At 37.7% G+C, this 21876-nt stretch overlaps 1 protein-coding gene across 1 annotated transcript in view; it reads left to right on the top strand.

Moving 5' to 3' along the window:
- Pdi (protein disulfide isomerase) overlaps positions 1-21876 on the top strand; it is a 168654-nt gene that overhangs the window by 95196 nt on the left and 51582 nt on the right. The window contains exon 6 of the mRNA XM_067147785.2: positions 18791-18991. Within this exon, the coding sequence (XP_067003886.2) occupies positions 18791-18991 (201 nt within the window). The remainder of the gene's footprint in view (positions 1-18790; positions 18992-21876) is intronic.

Below are 21876 nucleotides of genomic sequence, written 5' to 3'. Positions count from 1 at the left end.
TTCTACCTTTCTGTCAAATTCCTTCCTTGCATTTCTGTTTACTGGCATCCTCTTCATGTGGCCAAACCACTTCAGTCTTGATATCTGAATCTTATTGAGGAGAGAATCGTCTATTCCTACTTCTTCTCTAATTTTCTTATTCCTAATCTTGTCTTTCCTGGTTTTCTGGATCATAGTGCGTAGGAATTTCATTTCAGCTGCCTGAAGTTTGGAATTATCTCTATTGGTCAGTGTTGTGGTTTCGAGACTGTATGTAAGAATTGGTGTATAATAGGACGTGTACAATGTCATTTTTGTTTTCATGGGTATTTGCTCATCCCACAGCAGGTGTCTTACCTGGTGGTAAAATTGTGCTGCCTTATTGATTCGATTGTTCACCTCATGTTTTGCTAGGTTGTCATTTGATATAACGCTACCCAAGTATTTGAAAACTGGAACGCTGTCCAGTTGAGCTTCATTTAACATGACTATTGGTTCTGCTCCTTCCCCATACACTTTCATCACCACCGTCTTGGTCTTGCTGATGTTTAAACCATATTTCTTACACTCCTCATTCCAGCTTTGTATTCTCTCTCCCAATTCCTCTTCTGAGTCACTCCTGATCGCATCATCATCTGCAAATGTGAAGGCTTTGATATCTCCATGTTCTTTCATTTTAATAGATTTCATTACTACATCCATTACAATAATAAATAGAAGTGGTGACAATGAGTTGCCCTGCTGCACTCCTCTCTTTGTTTCAAACCAGTCCAACAAACCACATCCTACTTGAATACAGCTTCTGTTCCCACTATACAACATTTTCACTTTGTCTATGAGGCTGTCTCGCACTTGAAGTTCTTTCATGCATTGCCAAATTCTTTCCCTTAGTACACTGTCGTATGCTTTCTCAGTGTCCAAAAATATTAGAAATAAAGGCTTGTTCTTTTCCCAGTATTTTTCCATTAGCATCCTATTTGCAAATATAAGGTCTGTAGTTGACCTTCCTGGTCTGAAACCATACTGCTCTTCTTCCAAAATTGGTTCAACAATATCTCTGATTCTGGTCTCTATTATTTTTTCCAATATTTTCAGGACATGAGACAGTAGTGTGATACCACGGTAATTAGTACATTTTCGTCGGCTTCCTTTCTTGAACAGAGGTACAATGATGCCCATCTTCCAGTCCTCAGGAATAGTATTTTCCTCCCATATCTTGTTGAGTAGTCTATAGAGCCATTGGATTCCTGGAACTCCCGCTGCTTTCAGCATATCTGCACTTAGTTCATCTATGCCCACTGCCTTTCCTTTCTTCATGCTCTTGAGCGCATTTTCAACCTCAAGCCATGTAATTGGTGGTTCAGTTGTGGTTCCTCGACTTGGCTCTCCTCTATCCGTTGTTATGTTTTCTGTATCTCCATTCAGCAGCTTTTCGAAATAGATCTTGAGTTCTTGTTTAATTTCTCCCTCTTCTTGTGCCAGAGTTCCATCATCACGTTCTATTGCTTTTATGGTCTCTTGATCCCTTCGCTTGTTTTTCACTACTCTGTATAGCAATTTCATATTTCCTCTACTGTCGTATTCCAGTTTGTCTGCAAACTCATTCCATTTCTTCTCTTTTTCTTCACTTACAATGTTCTTTACAGCAAGTTTCTTGTTCCTGTATACTCCTTGAAGTCTTTGTATTTCTTGTTCATTTCGTTCTTGTCCCTGTTTCTGTTTTTCCTTGTCCACTGCCTTCTTTATTTGGTTTCTTTCTTTCACCGCTGTTTTCACTCTGTCATTCCACCATGGTGTCTCCTTTTTTCTTTTGATAGAACTTGTAACTCCACATAGGTTTTTGTCCACAATGTCTCACATTGTATAATACTCATTTCCAATCTTATATTCTCATTTTTATATTTTTGACCATGACAATCAGGATCCTGATTTTTATCTTTGAGGTATGAGTGTAAAAAGGCTGATGATGCCCTTATAAAGGGCGAAACATGTCCCTTCACTTTTAGTGTAATAAGATTTAAATCCTAACTTTGGAAACTCAATTGTATTGAATAGGTTGATCCTAATAAATTTTGGTAATATCTTAAACTGATGTACATTTCAATACGGACCAAACATGAAATTTGTAACAAGTAAACTGGAGGGTGTATCGTACGGGTAGTTTAGAAATGGTAGGAGGGGGAGTATTCGTTCTTGTGAAAGAAGAATTTGTAAGCTACGAAAAAGTTAAAGATGAATAACATGAAATTCTAGGGGTAAGGCTCATCTCTAAAGATAATAGGCAACTTGATGTCTATGGAGTGTACAGACCAGGGAAGGGTAGCGCAGATGCTCATTCAGAATTATTTGATAAGATAATCAGCTATGTGGGAAACGATAAGGAAAGGAACGTGACTGCAGCAGGTGATCTTACTAGGAAACTGAATCAAGCAAGGAAGTCAGCTAAGGATAACATGATGGCAAGCATAATTGGTGACCATACTAATTTTAGTGAAAAATGGAAGAGTATGTATAGGTACTTTCAGGCAGAAACAGGTTCCAAGGACATTCCAGGAATCATTAATGAACAAGGGGAGCGTGTATGCGAGGATCTTCAAAAGGCAGAAGTATTCAGTCAACACTATGTAAAGATTGTTGGTTACAAGGATAATATCCAGATAGAGGGGGTGACTAAAACTAAAGAAGTATTACAATTTACCTATGACAGCAATGACATTTACAATAAGATACAAAAGTTGAAAACTAGAAAAGCAGCTGGAATTGATAGGGTTCTGGGGGATATACTAAAGACAATGGGTTGGGATATAGTACCATATCTGAAGTACTTATTTGATTATTGTTGCATGAAGGAACTTTACCAAATGAATTGAGAGTTGCTATAGTAAGCCCTGTATATAAAGGAAAGAGTGATAGACATAAAGCCAAAAATTACAGGCCAGTCAGCTTGACATGCATTGTATGTAAGCTTTGGGAAAGCATTCTTTCTGATTATATTAAACATGTTTACAAAATTAATAACTGGTTTGATAGAAGGCAGTTTGGGTTTAGGAAAGGTTATTCCACTGAAGCCCAACTTGTAGGATTCCAGCAAGATATAGCAGATATCCTGGATTCAGGAGGTCAATTGGACTGTATTGCGATTGACCTGTCTTAAGGCATTTGATAGGGTAGATCATGGGAGGCTACTAGCAAAAATGAGTGCAATTGGTCTAGACAAAAGAGTGACTGAATGGGTGGCTCTGTTTCTAGAAAATAGAACTCAGAGAATTAAAGTGAGGCTTTGTCTGTCCCTGTAAAAATTAAGAGGGGAATTTCTCAAGGCAGTATTATTGGACTTTTTTTTTTATATATATGTCAATGATATGTGTAAAGAAGTTGAATCAGAGATAAGGCTTTTTGCAGATGATGTTACTCTAATAAGTTACAAGATTGTGAGCGGCTGCAGGGTGACCTCGATAGTGTTGTGAGATGGACAGTAGGCAATGGTATGATGATAAACGGGGATAAAAGTCGGGTTGTGAATTTCACAAATAGGAAAAGTCCTCTCAGTTTTAATTACTGCGTTAATGGGGTGAAAGTTCCCTTTGGAGATCATTGTAAATACCTAGGTATTAATATAAGGAAAGATCGTCATAGGGGTAATCACATAAATGGAATTGTAAATAAAGGGTACAGATCTCTGCACATGGTTATGAGAGTATTTAGGGGTTGTAGTAAGGATGTAAAGGAGAGAGCATATTTGTTTCTGGTGAGACCCCAACTAGAGTATGGTTCCAGTATATGGGACCCTTACCAGGATTACTTGATTCAGGAACTGGAAAAAATCTAAAGAAAAGCAGCTCGATTTGTTCTGGGTGATTTCCGACAAAAGAGTAGCGTTACGAAAATGTTGCAAAGTTTGGGCTAGGAAGACTTTGGAGAAAGGAGACGAGCTGCTCGACTAAGTGGTATGTGATATAGATGTTGATTCCCATAGGGAATCTGAAATATTTGTTCCGAGTGAGTAAATTTATAATACCAATATAAATGGTCCCTTATTGGACATTATAAATTCTCCAGCTAACTCACTCCTGGTTGCCAGCGTTTCGCCCCCGTGTGCTAGGCTGGAGTGAGCTGGAGAATTTATAATGTCCAATAATGGACCATTTATATTGGTATTTTAAGTGGTATGTTTCGAGCTGTCAGTGGATAGATGGCATGGGAGGACATCAGTAGACGAATAAGTTTGGATGGTGTCTTTAAAAGTAGGAAAGATTACAATATGACGATAGTTGGAATTCAAGAGGACAAATTGGGGCAAATATTCGTTTATAGGAAGGGGAGTTAGGGATTGGAATAACTTACCAAGGGAGATGTTCAATAAATTTTCAAAATCTTTGCAATCATTTAAGAAAAGGTTAGGAAAACAACAGATAGGAAATCTGCCACCTGGGCGACTGCGCTAAATGCAGATCAGTAGTGATTGATTGAACAGGTTGTAGGTTTTCAATGGAGACTAGTGTGCTATTTTCAGTTTTCAATATGCATATTTAACAAAGCTACACTAATACAAAGAAGCTTATTTTTTCTAGATTTTCCTTCCTAAGATTACGGTGCAGGGATTATTTGCATATACCCATGTACATTATATGGTATGCACCTTGGTAATATTTTATAAAATGGTGATTTTGCACGATATCCAAATGCATGGTCTACTCTCAGGTTGTATAGCATCTTTCAGGGCATAGTTAAAGAGCTTATCCAAATGCATGGTCTACTCTCAGGTTGTATAGCATCTTTCAGGGCATAGTTAGAGAGCTTGGTAAGCATGGTTTTCCTAACACACGTACAAGAGAGGAAAGTGTGGTTATAGGTCCTTCAAAATTCTGCATTATATTTCCTAAGATTTCCTCTCTGATGGCACTGCAATTAAATATATAGGGAGTGCTACTCTTGCTTAGCATACGCAGTCTGGCCTGGCAGGAGAAAAAAAAAAAAAAACCTGTTTATTAGGTCTTCATCAAACAAAATCCCAGTCATACAGTTATGGTGTGGAATGCCCAAACAGTGTTGAAACCCAGAAAGATGGAGGTATTAATAGCCGAAATGGCAAGGCTAGGCATCAGTTTACCGGGACTCTCAGAAATGAGATGCAGAACTGAAGGAAAATTTGGAAGTTCAGAATACCACATAATCCATTCTGGAAGTGTACCTGTCATTCCGGATCACCTGATAGCCCATTTGGACCTGTGATAGTAAGTTCTTATTTGATGATGTCCTTGTGATCAACACTGATTCATTTTGTCATACAGGTCTACATGTCAACCTCAACCAGCGCAAGTGAGGAAGTAGGCTAACTATACGAACAAATAGATGATATTTTCATGTCTACGGAGGCGACTAAGGGCCGGTATTATAATAGAAGTTTAAACTGTTGATTCAGTTTAAACTTCAGTTTATCTGTTAGTCGTGTATTATAAAACTTAATCTTAAGTTTAACGAGATATTAATTTTACTGCCACTCATCTACCGTTTAAACTGAAGTTTAAGAATACATAGCAGAACGAATGGATCTCTAAGATATTTTTTAGGTGTTTGAAGAAATGCTAAGCGATGGCGAAGAAGTGGTTCAAATTGAACGACCACGGGCACTACGAGTTTTCCGAGCAAGGGGACTTTCATATATGGAATGAAAAACAGTTTTTAAATAGACTTAGGCTTACAAAACAGACTGTCATAACTCTACTTCAGCAAATTGGTGCTAGAATAAAACATGCAACGGAAAGTTAAAAATGTAAAAATGACTATTTGGACTGTTTGAATGTCAAAAGTATAAATTTTAGAAAATAAAGTAACTTCCTTCTATTTCAGAAATCATGCTCTAGAACCCCTCAGTCAGCTACTAATAGCATTGCGGTTTTATGCCTCCCGGTATATTTATTAAAATGAGAGATTTAGAAGGAATTCATAAGGCCACTGTTTCACGGACTATATAAATATTTCTGTACTAATTGCACAAGCAATTCTATTTCCTTACAAGTAAAATTAGGACAACGTTTATTGCTTTTATCCGCCATTTTAACTACAAGAAGTAAACAAAACATTATCGATAGTCATCTTTTCGTGCAAGTCACTGCAAAACATTATCGTCAGTCATCTTCTTTTGTCTCAATTCACTGCTACCAAGATCATATATTTCCTTCTTCACCTCATTTTAACTTAGGCCGGCCATTGTAAGACTCGTGATCGGTTTAAACTCAAGTTACAGCTTAACTTAATCTTGAGTTTAAACCCTCATTATAATACCGGCCCTAATAGTGTGATACTAATGGGCGACTCCGTTGCGGTAGTCAGAGAAGGTAGTGAAGAAAACAAAGTGGGAAAGTTTGGTCCAGGCAAAGGGAACAAACGAGGGCAACAATTAGTTGAATTCTGTCACAAGAAGTTGAAGATTTTTGTTGGTTACAGTTGGTTTGAGTTGCACCCCTGAAGGAGGTATTATTCATAAATAACAGAAGCATATCATGACACTTACCCTCTACCACATTACCAATAAATGGTGGTAGAAATTTTTAAAATTTAAGCTACATTGAGCCAATTGAGGACCGGTTATGGGGACGTAACCTCCTCTATTACTTGGCTCAATTATCAAATTATTGATCTTAACATTGATACAGTTCCTTTTTAAACACATACACACACATAATGGAATATCTGTTCATACACAGTTTCATTCATAAATGAGCAGATCCATATCATCACTCTCATCCTCTTTCACATTACCAATAAATGGTGGCAGAAAACTGTTAAATTGATTACATAGCTGTTGATCCAGAAACTTACATAGACCTTCGGTATTGTGGTGCAGACATTGAATCAGACAGAAATTAACAGGAATCTACAGGAAAACCCTGTAACAACTAATGAGGTAAATTCAAGGTGGTGTACACTGAGATACTGTCTACACCATGGCAGAAGCAGTAATAAGGCCTCCAGAACTGGCTGCAAGAAAATCCTTGGTCACTGCAGAAATCTTGGAAAAGATCAAAGAGAAACGGAAATGGAAATTGGTTAACACTACGTTTACCGCAGCGGTCAAAATGACCGTTTTCAGTTTTGTTTTCGCTATCACTCTCGTTATACGGTTAGAACATGCAAACCCTTCAGTGGCTTTTAACGATATTTAGTGTACTTTTCAGTACATAGCTTCAAAAACCCGTAACTCGTTTCTAGTTAGCGCTATGAGGTCATATACCTACTTTTACCGGGCGGTCATTTTGACCGGTATTGCAGTAGCTACCCCATCAGACTTTTGTGGCATTCATTTAGAACGGGATATCACTCTAACAAGCAGTTACAGTGTACTTTATTACCGTAGTATAGGATAGAACTTATCGTTGTGCTGCGATGGGACAGCCGATGGCTCTTTTCAAACATGATACAAATACACTGACAGGAAAATATAGTCAGTATTAGTTCAGTAATGAAAGGTGTGCAATCGTAACGTGCTGTCAATTGTCGTGTTCACTCGTTACAAACATTCAAACTACATTTTCCGATTGTAATTCCCTAGAGGAAGCATGTTCCCATATAGTCTGCAAATGGATGCCGAAATTCTGAGGCATAAGCATATAATTTCCCCATCACAATCAAGCGATGAAGCTGGGACTGATTTAGACCTCGATAATTGCGAAGACCTGTATAACTTGACAAACGGAAATAGTTCGGATAGTGACTCTAGTTGCGCCGAGCCTGCAGAATTTCCACGTGAACATGAAATCACACAGCAGCCTTGACCTCAAAGGTTAGGGAACTACCCGCCAAATGGCGATGCACGCACACTGGCAAAGTAGCTGATGACAAAGGTAAGACTATTTGAAGTTAGTCATTTTGTATTTACGTAATTCTGCGCACAGTGTAAGTAAGTTTGGTATTACATTTTTCAGGTGAAGGAAACACTAAGGAAGATAATGAAATTACTAGCAAGGAGCACGATATCAACTACAGAAGGCCGAGCATACGCTGTGGTATGTCAACATATGGGCGTGGTCAGCATATGACGGTCGGCGAGAAAGAAGTCTCTTTGGATGGAACAGTGCAGACTCTTGTCGATCTACAAAGCCTGCCAGGCCGTCGAGGACTGTAAAATATACTGAGGGAAGTCCGAGGCCTAACAGGACATGCAAAACGCCACATTGAAGGAACTTGTGCCGCTACAGCTTGTCGTCTTTTTATTGACGAATCCAAGCAGCGCCACATCGAATGATATACTGAGATTGGAGCCCGCGAAGTTCTGAACAATCCTGAACGGACACTTTCTTTGGAAGAATTGGACGCTGTCATTGGTATTTTATACGTACGCGGAACTTATGGAGCTGACACGAACGTTCTCGATCTGTGGTCACAAAAGTGAGGTCCTGGAATTTTCTCCCAAACTGTGGCACGAAACCATTTCCTGGATATCATGAGGTTTCTTCGATTCGATGACAAATCTACCAGCAGGGATCACCTGAAAATTGATAGATTGGCGCTTGTACCTGTTGTGCGGGACAAATTTATATCTAATTTTACTATTTGCTTCAGACCAAGTGAGAACATTACCGTGGATGAACAGCTCTTTCCATCGAATGCTAGATGCCCATTTATGCAGTATATGGCCAATAAACCAGAAAAGTTTGGGATGAAATTTTGGTTGATTGTGGATGTGGAAGTCAAGTATGTTGTGAACATTTTTTCTATCTTGGAAAAGAAGAAACGCGACCCACTGATCAGACCCTAAGTGAACACGTAGTATTGCGTCTTGCTGAGTTTTTCATCAATCAGGGAAGAAGTGTGCAAAGGGAACAAGATAATTGAAAGGTGTGTAATCTCTAAAACAACTGGTCTGTTGTTAATTTCAATTCAAAGGTGACCAAGCAAAGTGTGTGTGTGTGTTCAGTGCGAAAAATAAGTTGAAAAGCAGAGAGTGACATTCATGCACATATGTATATAATGTAAGGTAAAGTGTGTAAGAAGAACATTCTGCCTTACTAGTGTACTTATTTGTTTATTTATTTATTTATTTATTCATAATAGTGTTTACAAGTCATGCATGATAATTAAATTATGGTCTATGATGTTTTTATACTAAATTCAAACCTTTTTCAGACATCAATATCCTCAAGAAACGAATACCTGCCACTATCGGTCAAAATGACCGCTTCGGTAAAAGTAGGTAGAAAGAATGTTTGGTAATCCTAGTGTTAATACGAAAAGGGTGAAAGGAACTACATAAAATTTATCTCTATACCTTTTTTGTATGGTTTATGACAGGTAGGGACAGGTTTATGAGCTGTGTTGTGTTCTTCCCTGTCCGTCCTTTTTCACGCATGTCTCTTTCCTTCCTGGCTCACCGCTAACTTTATCATAAAACTTACATTTGGATCTTGTGGCTGCGAAATTGCCCCCAATTAATACTTATGTGCAACATAATGAGCACGCATGCATAAGGGCTTCGTATGTCAGTATTCAGGCTCTTCAGGAAATTAACTTAAATGTGAATTTACACCTACTACAGTGATAATACCTTCTCTCATTGTAAGTCCATCCTTATTAGTGGCAATTTAATAAATATGCGTTTCTGCAATCGGGGGGGGGGGGGGGCTGGTCAGGATTTATTTATGTTAACAATATTTATGCACCAGTTAAAAAATGACACCATCAAAATCCGAGCCATGTTAATTACAGTGTAATTCTATGAAATAAATTAACAATATGGCATTTTTTTAAAATGATATATTCTGGATCATTGAATGTGAAATCATTTATGGTTGTGAGCCCTTGTGGAACGTGAAAAGAGATTTGGTTCAGTAGTCCTGGGAAATAAAATTTATTGGTTAATTTTTATTAATGTTTGTAACAAAATACAGTAATCATTCTTCTGTTATTTAGCAATATGTTATAAGTCGATGTTACAAATTATCAGAATCATTCCGTATTGACGGTTTTCACTTTACAATGGCGAAAAATGAAAGTATCCTCCTATTCAATACATCATATATTCCGTCATTAGACGGAGTAAACAAGTTCAGACATGTTTCGGCTCGTTAGAGCCATCTTCAGTGAAAAAATTAGGGGGTTGGAATAATTTACATAATATGAGTTGAAAAAATGCTAAAAAACATAATGAAAGCGCAAATGAAAAAACAAACAAAAGAGAGCCTAGACGGAAACAAAATAGCACAAATATACAATATTTACATCAATATGCAGAGCAAAAAACTTATTGCAACAAAATTCAGTGAAACAGGAGATAATTTGAAATAATAATTGATACTAAAAAACTGCGTTAACCTAAGAAACAAGGGAATGAGAAAACAAATGATGCAGATGGAAATGAATAATGGTAGCACATGGTGAGGTTGTGGACCTCATAGTTTACAAATTATTAGTTTATAAAAACGACAAAACAGTTTGAAATCGCTGTCAAAATCCTAGTGGAAACCCATCACATCAAAATGGTCAGGAGGAGAGCGGGAGCAAACATTTTGAGAGAAACCAAGCCTGAATTAACCTGCAGGCGAAAAGCCTGTGATAAGGAGAAAAACACCTTAAATTTAAGGCTTCAGAAATAGCAGCATTCTTAATATCTTCTCAAACTAGCGGTCCCTTTCTTCATTATTGTTTCATAATGTTGGCTGGTGTTTTGCCTTATTGTAGAGGGGTCGGAAGGGCCGCATATAAAAAATATGAGAAGCTGTGTTAGGTAGAAGACAGATGCATAGTAAATTGTAGTAATCTAGTGGAAACCGTCAATGAAGTTCTAATCTGTAATGGAAAAAATGAGGTTGTATGAGAAATATGGGTTGATAAGTAAAAAGTGTGGAATGGTTGTGAAGAAAGCTTAAACTTACGGTGTGCAGTAGGTGGTTGTCCTCTCTAGTGGCCTGGCTTTCTCAAAGTAACGGTCTCGTTCGCGTGATCGAGTCTATTGTTGGTTCGGCTGTGTCTGCTAGGATGGAAGGAGCGGAGGGGGAAGGGGAGGTACTGGGCTGGTTTGAGGAAGGGAGGGGTGTTGAGTTGGAGAGATGGAGGTGGATTTGTTTGGCAAATATAAAGAATGAATGTTTCAAGAGGATGTTAGTTTACTCGCTGACTTCTAAAGCTCGAATGGTGTGGCCTTCTTAAAGTGACGGTCTCGGTCGCGTGATCGAGTCTATTGTTGGTTGGCTGTGTTTGTTAAGGGGGAAGGGAGGTGCAGGGCTGGTTTGAGGAAGGGAGGGGATGTTGAGTTGGAGAGATGGAGGTGGGTTTGTTTGGCAAATATAAGGAATGAATGTTTCAAGAGGATGTTAGTTTACTCGCTGACTTCTAAAACTCGAATGGTGTGGCCTTCTTAAAGTGACGGTCTCGGTCGCGTGACCGAGTCTATTGTTGGTTGGCTGTGTTTGCTAGGTTGGAAGGAGCGGAGGGGGAGGGGTGGTGTGAGGAGGGGGGGTGGTGAGTCGGGGAGATGGAGGTGGGGTTTGTTTGTGTTATGGAAATTCTGACAAATGTATGGAATGAATGTTTCAAGTAGAATGTTCTTTTTCTCGCTGACTTCATTTAAATTGTGAGTGGGGTTCATAAACTGATCTAAATCGATGTGGATGCTCTCGAGAATGTTGAGCAAGGTGCCTTTTTGCTCATAATGCAAGATCTTCAGGTCTTTGTCTATTGAAGTGTATTCGTGGCTGGATGTTTTATGGTGTTCGCTCATAGCTGAAAAACGATTATATTTGAGAGCGTTGCGATGTTCGGCGTATCTTATGACAAAATTGCGGCCTGTTTGACCTATGTAGCTGGAATTACAGGATTGGCACTTTAATTTGTAAACTCCGGAGTTCAAATATTTGTTGTTGATGTTGCTATTGTTATTGTTGACAGTGTGTGGATTGAAAATGAGTTTGGAGTTGGTGTGGGAGGTTCTGTAAGCTATTTTGATGCTGTGTTTCTTGAAAATATTAGAAATTTGGTAAATGCTACTATTATTGAAAGTGAATGTGGAAAATTTTTCTTTTGGAGCAGAATCTTTTACTAGGGTAGTCTTGGGTCTGCTTTTGTATCTATTGATGATTCTGCTGATGAAGGTTCTATTGTAACCATTGTGTTCTGCAATGTTGTAGATGGTATTAATTTCTTTTTTGAAATTCTTGCGAGATAAAGGGATAGTTAATGCTCTGAGGACCATGTTATTGTAAGCTGCTTTTTTATGTATGTCTGGGTGCACAGAGGTCTGATGGATGGTATTGATGGTGTGGGTGGGTTTCCTGTATATATTGAAGGATAAAGTGTTGTTGCTGTTGCGCATAATGGTTAAGTCCAGGTAATTAAGGGCTTTATTGTTTTCTGACTCTATGGTGAATTTTATATGTGGGTCAATAGAGTTGAGAAATCCAAGTACTGTGTTGCTGTTGGTAACGTGGGAGTCTAAAATAACAAAGGTGTCATCTACAAAGCGTGTCCAGTGTTGAATGCCATTGATCTTGCCAATGATGTGAGAATGTTCTAAATGATCAATGTAGATGTCTGCAAGGATTCCTGAAGCTGGTGACCCCATGGGAAGACCTATCTGTTGGTAAATGACATTATTGAAAGTGAAGAAATTGTTGTTCAAAGTAAATTCCAGAATTCGAATAAATTCATCTATTTCGCCTATACTTAAATTGCTGAATTTGGAGAGATTGTTTTTGATCAATTGTACGGTGCTGTTAACGGGAACATTAGCGTACATGTTAGTAATATCAAAAGAATGAAGAGTGTGGTGTTTGGATAAATTAAAGTGTTTGATCTTATTGCAGAATTCTAAGGAGTTCTTTACTGATGTGTTGGCTTGAAAACGATAGTGTGACTTGAGGAATTTGTGAATGAAACGAGATACTTCATAGGTCGGACTGTTTCTGAAATTGATAATGGGTCTTATGGGGATGTCTGTTTTATGGATCTTGGGTAGCGCTTTGGCTGTGGGAAGTTTCGGATTCATGATAATCATTTTGGATTTTTCAAGGTCATTAAACAGAAATGAAATGTTCTTGATGATGGTTTTTAGGTCTCTTTGTATTTTATTAGTTGGATCTTTTTTAGAGGTTATGAAGTTGTTGTCTGTAAAAAACGTGTGTGCTTTATTAACATAGTCACTTTTGTCCATGATTACGGTAGCATTTCCTTTGTCGGCTTTTGTTATAATTAAGTCGTTTTGTTTCACTTTTTTCTTAAGTTTGTTTACTTTAGCTACGTGCACTGTGTTGGGTTTAATGGTTTGTTGTTGATTGAGGATGGAAGATAGCTTGTGTTTGACTTCATATCGGACCTCTTCTTGTATATTAATTGGTAATTTATTAATGGCCAATTCAGATTCAGCTATGGTGGAAATTAAATTATCATGGTTAGAAGGATTACCCCAATTATGTTTAGGTCCCTTGCTCAGCACATCAAGATCATCGGCATCAAGAATGATTTTACTTAAGTTTACTACAGGTTGGTGAAAATCATTAGACCTTGTGTTATTTGAGTTGTTATGTTTGCTAAGTGTTGTTTTTGTTTTTGAAGTCAGCGAGTAAACTAACATCCTCTTGAAACATTCATTCTTTATATTTGCCAAACAAACCCACCTCCATCTCTCCAACTCAACACCCCTCCCTTCCTCAAACCAGCCCAGTACCTCCCCTTCCCCCTCCGCTCCTTCCATCCTAGCAGGCACAGCCGAACCAACAATAGACTCGATCACGCGAACGAGACCGTTACTTTGAGAAAGCCAGGCCACTAGAGAGGACAACCACCTACTGCACACCGTAAGTTTAAGCTTTCTTCACAACCATTCCACACTTTTTACTTATCAACCCATATTTCTCATACAACCTCATTTTTTCCATTACAGATTAGAACTTCATTGACGGTTTCCACTAGATTACTACAATTTACTATGCATCTGTCTTCTACCTAACACAGCTTCTCATATTTTTTATATGCGGCCCTTCCGACCCCTCTACAATAAGGCAAAACACCAGCCAACATTATGAAACAATAATGAAGAAAGGGACCGCTAGTTTGAGAAGATATTAAGAATGCTGCTATTTCTGAAGCCTTAAATTTAAGGTGTTTTTCTCCTTATCACAGGCTTTTCGCCTGCAGGTTAATTCAGGCTTGGTTTCTCTCAAAATGTTTGCTCCCGCTCTCCTCCTGACCATTTTGATGTGATGGGTTTCCACTAGGATTTTGACAGCGATTTCAAACTGTTTTGTCGTTTTTATAAACTAATAATTTGTAAACTATGAGGTCCACAACCTCACCATGTGCTACCATTATTCATTTCCATCTGCATCATTTGTTTTCTCATTCCCTTGTTTCTTAGGTTAACGCAGTTTTTTAGTATCAATTATTATTTCAAATTATCTCCTGTTTCACTGAATTTTGTTGCAATAAGTTTTTTGCTCTGCATATTGATGTAAATATTGTATATTTGTGCTATTTTGTTTCCGTCTAGGCTCTCTTTTGTTTGTTTTTTCATTTGCGCTTTCATTATGTTTTTTAGCATTTTTTCAACTCATATTATGTAAATTATTCCAACCCCCTAATTTTTTCACTGAAGATGGCTCTAACGAGCCGAAACATGTCTGAACTTGTTTACTCCGTCTAATGACGGAATATATGATGTATTGAATAGGAGGATACTTTCATTTTTCGCCATTATAAAGTGAAAACCGTCAATACGGAATGATTCTGATATCTTGTAATGGAAATGCCATCCAGGCAAAGAAGAAAGCCAACCTTTATTGCAATCTCAAAATAAAGGTCGCCAAATTAGGGCAAGACTTACGTTTTTTGAAAAAATGCTTGATTAATGACATAACCCCCAATTTTCTTAAGTTTACCAAGAAAACTCACAGAAATACAGCAAAAACTCGCGCGACTCAACTTAAAACCGATAAAATCTGGATTAAAGAGGAAATCAAATTTCTCCATAAAAAGAAATCTCTCCTGAACCACAAACTATATGAAACTCATTTAGAAGTTTCCACTCTCCTTTGCCCCCTCGAATGGACGTCCTTTCAATTCCACGTCTCCAACAAACTTAACCTCACTTTGTTAAAGAAACAAAACACACTTGACAAGAAATGGAATGCTCTTTCAAAAACAAAAACAACACTTAGCAAACATAACAACTCAAATAACACAAGGTCTAATGATTTTCACCAACCTGTAGTAAACTTAAGTAAAATCATTCTTGATGCCGATGATCTTGATGTGCTGAGCAAGGGACCTAAACATAATTGGGGTAATCCTTCTAACCATGATAATTTAATTTCCACCATAGCTGAATCTGAATTGGCCATTAATAAATTACCAATTAATATACAAGAAGAGGTCCGATATGAAGTCAAACACAAGCTATCTTCCATCCTCAATCAACAACAAACCATTAAACCCAACACAGTGCACGTAGCTAAAGTAAACAAACTTAAGAAAAAAGTGAAACAAAACGACTTAATTATAACAAAAGCCGACAAAGGAAATGCTACCGTAATCATGGACAAAAGTGACTATGTTAATAAAGCACACACGTTTTTTACAGACAACAACTTCATAACCTCTAAAAAAGATCCAACTAATAAAATACAAAGAGACCTAAAAACCATCATCAAGAACATTTCATTTCTGTTTAATGACCTTGAAAAATCCAAAATGATTATCATGAATCCGAAACTTCCCACAGCCAAAGCGCTACCCAAGATCCATAAAACAGACATCCCCATAAGACCCATTATCAATTTCAGAAACAGTCCGACCTATGAAGTATCTCGTTTCATTCACAAATTCCTCAAGTCACACTATCGTTTTCAAGCCAACACATCAGTAAAGAACTCCTTAGAATTCTGCAATAAGATCAAACACTTTAATTTATCCAAACACCACACTCTTCATTCTTTTGATATTACTAACATGTACGCTAATGTTCCCGTTAACAGCACCGTACAATTGATCAAAAACAATCTCTCCAAATTCAGCAATTTAAGTATAGGCGAAATAGATGAATTTATTCGAATTCTGGAATTTACTTTGAACAACAATTTCTTCACTTTCAATAATGTCATTTACCAACAGATAGGTCTTCCCATGGGGTCACCAGCTTCAGGAATCCTTGCAGACATCTACATTGATCATTTAGAACATTCTCACATCATTGGCAAGATCAATGGCATTCAACACTGGACACGCTTTGTAGATGACACCTTTGTTATTTTAGACTCCCACGTTACCAACAGCAACACAGTACTTGGATTTCTCAACTCTATTGACCCACATATAAAATTCACCATAGAGTCAGAAAACAATAAAGCCCTTAATTACCTGGACTTTACCATTATGCGCAACAGCAACAACACTTTATCCTTCAATATATACAGGAAACCCACCCACACCATCAATACCATCCATCAGACCTCTGTGCACCCAGACATACATAAAAAAGCAGCTTACAATAACATGGTCCTCAGAGCATTAACTATCCCTTTATCTCGCAAGAATTTCAAAAAAGAAATTAATACCATCTACAACATTGCAGAACACAATGGTTACAATAGAACCTTCATCAGCAGAATCATCAATAGATACAAAAGCAGACCCAAGACTACCCTAGTAAAAGATTCTGCTCCAAAAGAAAAATTTTCCACATTCACTTTCAATAATAGTAGCATTTACCAAATTTCTAATATTTTCAAGAAACACAGCATCAAAATAGCTTACAGAACCTCCCACACCAACTCCAAACTCATTTTCAATCCACACACTGTCAACAATAACAATAGCAACATCAACAACAAATATTTGAACTCCGGAGTTTACAAATTAAAGTGCCAATCCTGTAATTCCAGCTACATAGGTCAAACAGGCCGCAATTTTGTCATAAGATACGCCGAACATCGCAACGCTCTCAAATATAATCGTTTTTCAGCTATGAGCGAACACCATAAAACATCCAGCCACGAATACACTTCAATAGACAAAGACCTGAAGATCTTGCATTATGAGCAAAAAGGCACCTTGCTCAACATTCTCGAGAGCATCCACATCGATTTAGATCAGTTTATGAACCCCACTCACAATTTAAATGAAGTCAGCGAGAAAAAGAACATTCTACTTGAAACATTCATTCCATACATTTGTCAGAATTTCCATAACACAAACAAACCCCACCTCCATCTCCCCGACTCACCACCCCCCCCTCCTCACACCACCCCTCCCCCTCCGCTCCTTCCAACCTAGCAAACACAGCCAACCAACAATAGACTCGGTCACGCGACCGAGACCGTCACTTTAAGAAGGCCACACCATTCGAGTTTTAGAAGTCAGCGAGTAAACTAACATCCTCTTGAAACATTCATTCCTTATATTTGCCAAACAAACCCACCTCCATCTCTCCAACTCAACATCCCCTCCCTTCCTCAAACCAGCCCTGCACCTCCCTTCCCCCTCCGCTCCTTCCAACTTAACAAACACAGCCAACCAACAATAGACTCGATCACGCGACCGAGACCGTCACTTTAAGAAGGCCACACCATTCGAGCTTTAGAAGTCAGCGAGTAAACTAACATCCTCTTGAAACATTCATTCTTTATATTTGCCAAACAAACCCACCTCCATCTCTCCAACTCAACACCCCTCCCTTCCTCAAACCAGCCCAGTACCTCCCCTTCCCCCTCCGCTCCTTCCATCCTAGCAGACACAGCCGAACCAACAATAGACTCGATCACGCGAACGAGACCGTTACTTTGAGAAAGCCAGGCCACTAGAGAGGACAACCACCTACTGCACACCGTAAGTTTAAGCTTTCTTCACAACCATTCCACACTTTTTACTTATCAACCCATATTTCTCATACAACCTCATTTTTTCCATTACAGATTAGAACTTCATTGACGGTTTCCACTAGATTACTACAATTTACTATGCATCTGTCTTCTACCTAACACAGCTTCTCATATTTTTTATATGCGGCCCTTCCGACCCCTCTACAATAAGGCAAAACACCAGCCAACATTATGAAACAATAATGAAGAAAGGGACCGCTAGTTTGAGAAGATATTAAGAATGCTGCTATTTCTGAAGCCTTAAATTTAAGGTGTTTTTCTCCTTATCACAGGCTTTTCGCCTGCAGGTTAATTCAGGCTTGGTTTCTCTCAAAATGTTTGCTCCCGCTCTCCTCCTGACCATTTTGATGTGATGGGTTTCCACTAGGATTTTGACAGCGATTTCAAACTGTTTTGTCGTTTTTATAAACTAATAATTTGTAAACTATGAGGTCCACAACCTCACCATGTGCTACCATTATTCATTTCCATCTGCATCATTTGTTTTCTCATTCCCTTGTTTCTTAGGTTAACGCAGTTTTTTAGTATCAATTATTATTTCAAATTATCTCCTGTTTCACTGAATTTTGTTGCAATAAGTTTTTTGCTCTGCATATTGATGTAAATATTGTATATTTGTGCTATTTTGTTTCCGTCTAGGCTCTCTTTTGTTTGTTTTTTCATTTGCGCTTTCATTATGTTTTTTAGCATTTTTTCAACTCATATTATGTAAATTATTCCAACCCCCTAATTTTTTCACTGAAGATGGCTCTAACGAGCCGAAACATGTCTGAACTTGTTTACTCCGTCTAATGACGGAATATATGATGTATTGAATAGGAGGATACTTTCATTTTTCGCCATTGTAAAGTAAAATAAGTCGATGTATCGAGACTGGTGAATGTCGTTTGATATTGAAGCTTGTGTGGTAAGGAAATGAAGAGATAAATAAATGGCTCTTGTTACAGGTTCTCTTTGTGTCGATTGATGCTGATGCTGAAGATCACCAGCGAATCCTGGAATTCTTTGGTATGAGAAAAGAAGAGATCCCATCTATGAGACTGATCCGCTTGGAGGAAGACATGGCCAAGTACAAACCTGATGTGGCTGACTTGTCTGCTGATAACATTAAAAAGTTTGTGCAAAGCTTCATTGATGGCAACTTGAAGGTAGTTATATATCCCCTTTGCTTATCTAGTATTAACTTATTCCCAGTATTTGAATTCTAGTGGGATGTAAGTACAGTAAAACCTTGTTAAGACGTTTTTGCTGAGGACGAGGAAATAGCAAGAAAGTGTACTACTGAATATATGAATAGAAACTATCTAACAGGGATATGGTTACACTTGATATGTTGTCTCAACATGCGTGCATTTTATGTCGTATGTACATGTAGAGTGAAAAATATAGGCTATGTACCGTATCTAAAGATCAGATGACAGTGTTAAAAGTCATGAAAAAAGACTTGAGAACAAATACCGAAACCTTTTCCACTGGGTCTTATTGAATAACAACAGTGTATTAAAAGTGGTCGTGTAATGTCCTCTAACGGACCATTTATATTGGTACCGTCTTACTAATAAACGGTGTATAACTTTTATACAAGGTTTATACACCGTTTACGCGAAATTCATTACTAATAAACCGTGTATAAGCCGCCTGTGTATACATCTGTTATAGTTATTCACTGAATTGCTTATACAGTCCAGGACCCTAGTATAAGCGTCGTATAGCAGCGTGTAGCGGAAAAAAAGAAACGAGCGAGCAGTTTATTTTCGTGGTATTTATTGTCGACAGTAATATAATCGTTGTAAAATATTCGACTTATCCATTTAACATTGAACACACTTTGAAAGAATGACGATAACGTTGATGATCTTCACGATATTTTAAACATAGAAGACATACGGTACCGTACACCATTCAGAGGTTATGGAAGCTAGACATCTTCGTAAAGTAAAACACTTTAAAGAGACGGAATGACAATGAATAACTATAAAAGAAATGATGGTTCGGCGTATTTTTGTGTAAAAATATGTTACAGCTTAATAGACCTTTGATATTGCGAGTTTATTATACACTATCTGCCCCTACAAAGATCTTTCTTAATTGAGTACCTACCGTATACAAGGGGACATATTCCTCGAGATAAAAAGTGGCATAACTTGAAAACCATACGTAATATGATTTCCATACTTTGTAGTTGAATACGTAGAAATGTGATGTATAAATGCCTAATAGAAACTTTTTTGATCTAACCTTTCGTTTAGCTACAAAACAGGTTTTCCTTTCTCCTGAAAAGTAAGGATTTTGGAATGTGTACCCTTTTCAACTCGCCGGTTCAATTACAATTGCTTACGTTTTCCGAACTACCCCAGTTAGGAGCTTTTGATATTTTCTTAAGCTTTTCCATTTCTTTTTTAGCGTCCATTACACAAGCAAGCTGAAGAAATGTTGATATCAATATAAGTCAATTTCCAGCTGTCTCACGGAATGACAATGAATACGGTAACTATAAAAGAAATTATGGTTGGGCGTATGTTTGTGTAGTAAGGTGTTACTGCTTAATAGACTTTAAATTGCGAGTTTATTATACATTATCTGCCTCTACAAAGATCTTAGATCTTTCTCAAAGTTGAGTATAAAAAGGGACATATTCCTTGACATAAAAAATGGTATAACTTGAAAACCGTACGTAATATGATTTCCATACTTTGTAGTTGAATACGTAGAAATGTGATGTATAAATGCCTAACAGAAACTTTTTTGATCTAACCTTTCGTTTAGCTACAAAACAGGTTTTCCTTTTTCCTGAAAAGGAAGGATTTTGGACTGTGTACCCTTTTCAACTCACCGATTCAATTGCAATTGCTTACGTTTTCCGAACTACCCCAGTTAGGAGCTTTTGATATTTTCTTAAGCTTTTCCATTTCTTTTTTTAGCGTCCATTACACAAGCAAGCTGAAGAAATGTTGATATCAATATAAGTCAATTTCCAGCTGTCTCACGGAATGACAATGAATAACTATAAAAGAAATTATGGTTGGGCGTATGTTTGTGTAATAAGGTGTTACTGCTTAATAGGCTTTAAATTGCGAGTTTATTATACATTATCTGCCTCTACAAAGATCTTAGACCTTTCTCAAAGTTGAGTATAAAAAGGGACATATTCCTTGACATAAAAAATGGTATAACTTGAAAACCGTACGTAATATGATTTCCATACTTTGTAGTTGAATACGTAGAAATGTGATGTATAAATGCCTAATAGAAACTTTTTTGATCTAACCTTTCGTTTAGCTACAAAACAGGTTTTCCTTTTTCCTGAAAAGGAAGGATTTTGGACTGTGTACCCTTTTCAACCCGCCGATTGAATTACAATTGCTTACGTTTTCCGTACTATCCCAGTTAAGAGCTATTTATCTTTTCTTAAGCCATTCCATTTCTTTTTTTTGGCGATCATTACACAAGCAAGCTGAAGAAATGTTGATATCAATATAAGCGAATTTCCAGCTGTCTCACTTAGTGCTGCCACTGCCTTTTCGATATGCCGTGCTACTGTGCGACTTTCCGGAAAGTTTTGCTCGTAGATAACCAGCAGAAGCGATCATAAAGGCGGTGAACGTGCGAAATACGTCAGTGAACTACAGGAAGAGATTCCTACTCCTTGGAACGAGTGTATACGTGCTGTGTAGTAATACAATGCGTATACCTCGTTTATTAGTAAGAAAAATGTAAAACGCTTATACAGGGTTTATTCACTGTATAACTAAACAAGAGTTAAACAACGGTATAAGGACTTTTTATTAGTAAGACCCTTAGTGTAAAACACCAGACAACAAATATGAAAACATTTGCACTGGGGCCCTTAAAAGTATCAGTGTATTATTGCAGATTACACTCTTTCTAAAAACAAATCTTATCTGAATCCTTATATTTTGGACCGGTGGGTTATTAAACATTGTTTACAGGTCACACTCCTCGACCATGAATTATTTGGAGGTTAAACTTGGCCATATGCAAGAGAATTACTGACAGCCATCTTGAATACGAC

Source organism: Anabrus simplex, chromosome 5, assembly GCF_040414725.1.
Source record: "Anabrus simplex isolate iqAnaSimp1 chromosome 5, ASM4041472v1, whole genome shotgun sequence".
Classification (NCBI taxonomy): domain Eukaryota; kingdom Metazoa; phylum Arthropoda; class Insecta; order Orthoptera; family Tettigoniidae; genus Anabrus; species Anabrus simplex.
The sequence above is the reverse complement of the archived record's forward strand: the minus strand, read 5'-3'. Positions and strand labels throughout refer to the sequence as shown.